The sequence below is a fragment of the Talpa occidentalis genome, unplaced genomic scaffold (assembly GCF_014898055.3).
Source record: "Talpa occidentalis isolate TD23 unplaced genomic scaffold, MPIMG_talOcc4v2.1 talOcc4.14, whole genome shotgun sequence".
NCBI classification, from domain to species: Eukaryota; Metazoa; Chordata; class Mammalia; order Eulipotyphla; family Talpidae; genus Talpa; species Talpa occidentalis.
This window is the reverse complement of record NW_023601433.1, coordinates 25,938,420-25,943,387: the sequence shown is the minus strand read 5'-3', so window position 1 is coordinate 25,943,387 and position 4,968 is coordinate 25,938,420. Positions and strand designations below refer to the sequence as shown.

General features: G+C 48.0%; 1 gene segment (V, D, J or C); it reads left to right on the top strand.

Annotated features, from left to right (window-relative positions):
- The first annotated feature begins 735 nt into the window (after window positions 1–735).
- Window positions 736–3,864, top strand: LOC119244011 (immunoglobulin lambda variable 1-40-like). The segment is given in 3 exon segments: window positions 736–781; window positions 868–1,161; window positions 3,860–3,864. Coding segments are annotated over 3 exon segments (345 nt in total).
- The last annotated feature ends 1,104 nt before the right edge of the window (window positions 3,865–4,968 follow it).

The window sequence follows — 4,968 nt, the reverse complement described above, 5'->3', positions numbered from 1 at the left end:
GCAATTTGACTTACAGAAGCATAATTGGAATCCATTCCTTTCATACACATGAGTGTGGAATAGTGAAAATGCTCCAGGTGCTAAATTGGAGAGTGATGGGGAAATGTGATTTTGCAGGATCTGCTCTGGGCAAACCAGATTTAAGCAGTTATGTACGTACATGCTGCGTCTTCCTACACCAGGACTCCACTGGGAGTGGAGACGCCTCAGTGACTCTGTCAGCACTAAGGGTCTAGGAGTCAAACCTTGCATGTGTGACTAGACACAGGACCTGGTGATCTGCAGACAGCAGCTGGGCTCCCAGTGTTGTTACTCCTGGTGAATATGCTCTGTGACCAGCAGGGGGCACTGTGGGACTGTCCTCTGGGCCCTCAACAGCTGCTCAGTGAGCATATTTTTACTTTGGTGCTTGGGCCTGGGAGCTGGGCTCTGGGGTCCCAGATGAAGAGTCAGCAGCTCTGATCACTCCACCTGTCACATTCTCTGAGCAGAAACTTCAGGGAGGGGTCAGCAGGTGCTTCCTCCCAGGCCTCTCCCAGAGAGGGAAGCATAGCCTACTCCTCTACAGTGCTGGGTGAGAGCTGAGCTCCAGCCACAGTGCTCAGGGAGGGGCTGGGCAGCCCCTGGTGAGAACCCATTTGCATGCACAGCCCCTCCTGTGGCAGAGGCTGGAGAAGAAAAGGGAGCCTGCACCTGGCCTGGGCAACTATAGGGCTCAGCAGGGTTGTGAGAACCATGGCCTGGTGCCCTCTGCTCCTCATGCTCATCTCTCATTGCACAGGTAATTGGCTATGGGGAGCAGGTAGGTGGAGCTGTCTTTGTCTTGAGACCCCAGCAAAATCATCTCCGTGTCTCTCCTTCTTCCAGGATCCTGGGCCCAGTCTGTGCTGACCCAGCCACAGTCAGTCTCAGGGAACCTGGGCCAGAGGGTCACCATCTCCTGCACTGGAAGCAGCAACAACATTGGGAGTAATTATGTGAACTGGTACCAACAGCTCTCAGGAACAGCCCCCAAACTCCTGATACATGGTAGCAGCAATCGACCCTCCGGGGTCCCTGATCGATCCTCTGGCTCCAAGTCTGGCAGCTCAGCCACCCTGACCATCACTGGGCTCCAGCCTGAGGACGAGGCTGATTATCACTGTACAAGTTGGGACAGCAGCCTGAGTGGTCCCACAGTGCTCCAGGCCTGTGGGGAAGTGAGGCACAAACCCATTTCTCTTCAGCCAAGAGCAGGCACCCTGGGGAGCTGCTACTGAGGCTCAGCCTGGGGCTCTGCTTCTTCTCTGCTGCTGTCCTGGCCCAGGCTCCTCCAGGGCAGCCCCTGGGGGAGGCCCCTCTCTCCCTCTGTCCTCAGAGTCACTCCCAGCAGCACATCCCTAAGTTGAAGTGTCTCCATAGAAACATAGTGTCTTGATCTCTTCAGGTTAGGGCTGGTTACATTCAGAATGGTTTATATTCATTTTTTCCCATTCCAAAATATTAAGAATTCATTTTCCTGCCCTTCAATACATCACGGAATATCACACCCTCTGTTGTATGCTTAATAGGATAAGTCAACCCTGCTGTAGCTGCCATCTTATTTATCTAACTTGAACCGGTGCTGAGTACTTTTTCTTAGTCAATGATTTTTCATGAAAAGGAATCAGTTTAACGTTATGCAATCATAAAAATGAATCTAAGTAATTTGTCCACAGAAAAACATCCAGATGACTGTTTATATCAACATTTCCATCATTTTTTAAGGATTTATTTTGTTTATTTTATACAAGAACTGGGGTACAGGCCAGATGTGCGAGAGGGCAAGATGATTCACCAGAGACAGAGTGGAAAAACAGAACAGGCAGACTGACATAATACACTGCTGAGGAGAGCAGCGGGCGCCACAGGAGAGGTCTGCCTTACCACGTGGGGCTGGCTGGGATCAAACTGCTGCAGAGGATTCACAGCTCGGCACTCAACAGCCTGCGCCCACAGGGGAGGCCTGCAACTTTTCCATCATTATCAACAACTGAAAACAAATAAAAATCTTGGCATGATGCTTATTAGATCTTTGCATCTAATCACGAAAAATGGAGTCAACTTTGACAGCCTTCGCAAGGTAGCATTTGTGTACCAGGGGATGTTTTTCAGAACTAAGAAGAATGAACTATACAGTTACCTAATGAGACATGTGGTGATAAATTAAGTTGTAAGGAAAAGAAAAGTGACTGAAAAGCTCATCTGTGGCCACTTCCAGAGTGAGCTCACCCCAGTCTGTTCCACCTGCTCATCTCTATTAATTGTGTGTTTACACCCTCATGTCATTTATAGCAAATACTTGGTTTCAAATATCAAATATCAATTCTTTTTTTTTTTTAACACACTATAACTTTTTTTTTTTTTTAAGATTTATTTATTTATTTATTTATACAAGCACTGGGTACAGTCAGAAGCGTGGGAGGGTGAGAGAATTCACCAGAGCCAGAGCGGGGAGCAGAGCAGGCAGAAGGACCGAAGTACACTGCTGAGGGGAGCAGCGGGAGGCAGGAGAGGTCTGCGAGCCATGCGGGACCCTCCTCTGGTGGCCGGGGAGCAGCCGGGGATCGAACCAGCGCCATAGAGGCTGCGAGCAGCTTCGCAACCCAGCACTCAACTGCTGCGCCACCGGGGAGGCCCTCAACTTTTTTTTTTAAAGATTTGTTTATTTATTTATACAAGCACTGGGTATAGTCAGAAGCGCGGGAGGGTGAGAGAATTCACTAGAGCCAGAGCAGAGAGCAGAACAGGCAGACTGAGGAAGTACACTGATGAGGGGATCAGTAGGCATGCCAGGAGAGGTCTGCGTGCCATGTGGGACCCTCAACTGCGGCCGGGGATTGAACCGGCGCTGCAGAGTCTGTGAGCAGCTTCACAGCCCAGCGCTCAGCTGCTGCGCCACCAGGGGAGGCCCTCAAATATCAATTCTTATCACCAATCAGTGTCTCTGTGGAAACAAGTGAGAGCAGGAAGGTAACCAGGACCCCTGTCTGTCTGAGAGTGACAGTGCAGAGTAGGAGCCAAAAGGCTGAGGAGGGGGGAGTCTGCACGTGCCTGTTTTTATTTTATTTTTATATATATGTAGGTATGTATATTAGTGTGTGTGTGTGTGTATATATATATATATTTACATAGTTGTTCGTTTTTGTATAATGTTTCATATTTCCCCTCAGGTGTAATCCCCATAAAATTCCCACCACCAAGTCACCCCTGAACATCCCCATAGTCTCTTGTGCTCCTCCCTCCTCTTTTTTGACCCCTCTCTCTCCCCTTCCCCCACTTTATGTCTCATTTCTAGTTTGCCTGCAAGTTTTGTCTTTTTTTTTTTCCCTGATCCCTTGTTCGATTTCCCTGGATTCCTCCTGTAAGTGAAGCCATCCGAAATTTTCCTTCTTCCTTCTGACTGATTTCACTGAGCATTATCCCTTCCAGCTCCATCCATGTTGCAGCAATGGCATGAATTTTGGTCCTTTTTATTTGAAATTCCCCCCACCCCCAGCCACTTCCACTCCCCTGATTCTCCCAGGACAAAGCCTTTTGTCTGTTCTTGAGCAGCAGCCAGGAAAGTGGGAACAACAGGCAAGAGGAGAAACAGCCCAAGCAACATCCTCCGACCTCCCCGGCAACTGTTGAGGGAGGGATTTCCTCCTGGTTTCAGAAATGCCTGAAAGCTGGTTTCCAAAACATTACCTCTACCTGGGGTCATCCATTCTTTTTGTATACAGGCTACCTGATTCCCACGAAATGGGAGAAGCCCAGGAAAGGAACCAAAAAGCCAAGGGCGGGGCCCCTGCTGTGTGAGGGAAGGGCCTGTCCTACACTACTGCACTGGTCTCATCAGTGTAGTGGATGGGTGGTGGCACTAGAGGAACTGTCATTTTTCCTTGCACTGTGAGTCCTTCCCATGGAGAAACAAAAATTTCAACCCTGGTCATTCATCCCCAAAAGTCACCATTAGCCTGGTTAGGTCCTCCAAGTAGGGATCCCCTGCAGAGGACACTGTCATCCACTGACTTCCAGGCTCACCGCACAGTAGTTGAAGCACCTGGCAAATCGGTGATTTCAGTAAATGTCCTTTGCCCCTATTTCTCGGTTCACTATTCAGTCACTGCTTTCTAAATTCACTTCACAAACTCAAGGTACTAATCAGGTACAGCCTTTCTCACTCTAGTAATTGTCAGCGTGGGGTTACCTGCTGAGGAGCCTCCTCTGCCACCTAAATAATGGGATGCTCCCCCCACAGCCCTGTGTACATCAGATTTCCATAATCTTTAAAAGTATCCAAGCAAATTCAGTTGCAAACATTATTGAATAACTGGGTTAATCATTGATGTGAAGTAAACGGAGGAGCAACAATAGCACACACAAAATAAGTGTCTTAAAGCAAATACATTTCCTTTGTATTTTCATTTTATTTTTCAGAGGCAGAGGATCTCCCCAGTTCTCTGGCAGGTTTATAATGACAATGAATGGACGACTGATGGACAAGATCCAGTCACTGTTAACTTTCTCAGCAATAGGCTTAAGCTACTGCTTTCACCTCCTGCACACCTACATATAAAGTCACACTGGGCACAGAGTCCACATCTACAGAGGAAGCTGTCACTCAAGTGTCAGGGGAGTGTCACGGGGGGAGCATCTTTTGTCCTTAATACATCTTTTGTAATACAAGTGTCTCCACATTGTCCAAGGATCTGCATGGGTAAGGTTGGTGACAGCCCTGAAGTCACCCTTACCCATACAGCTTTGTTACTTGGTATTGCACACACATTCTCACTCTTTGATTTAATAAGCCCCCTAGAAAACGAATACTTTTCCGTTCAGTCATTTCCCTTTCAGTGTGCATTGCAAAAGTTGAACTCAAGAAATGAGACTCCCACTCTAACTCACAGTTTGAGAGATCATTACTCCCTCTTCCTAAAACTGTCAAGCCCTATACAATCAAGGTGA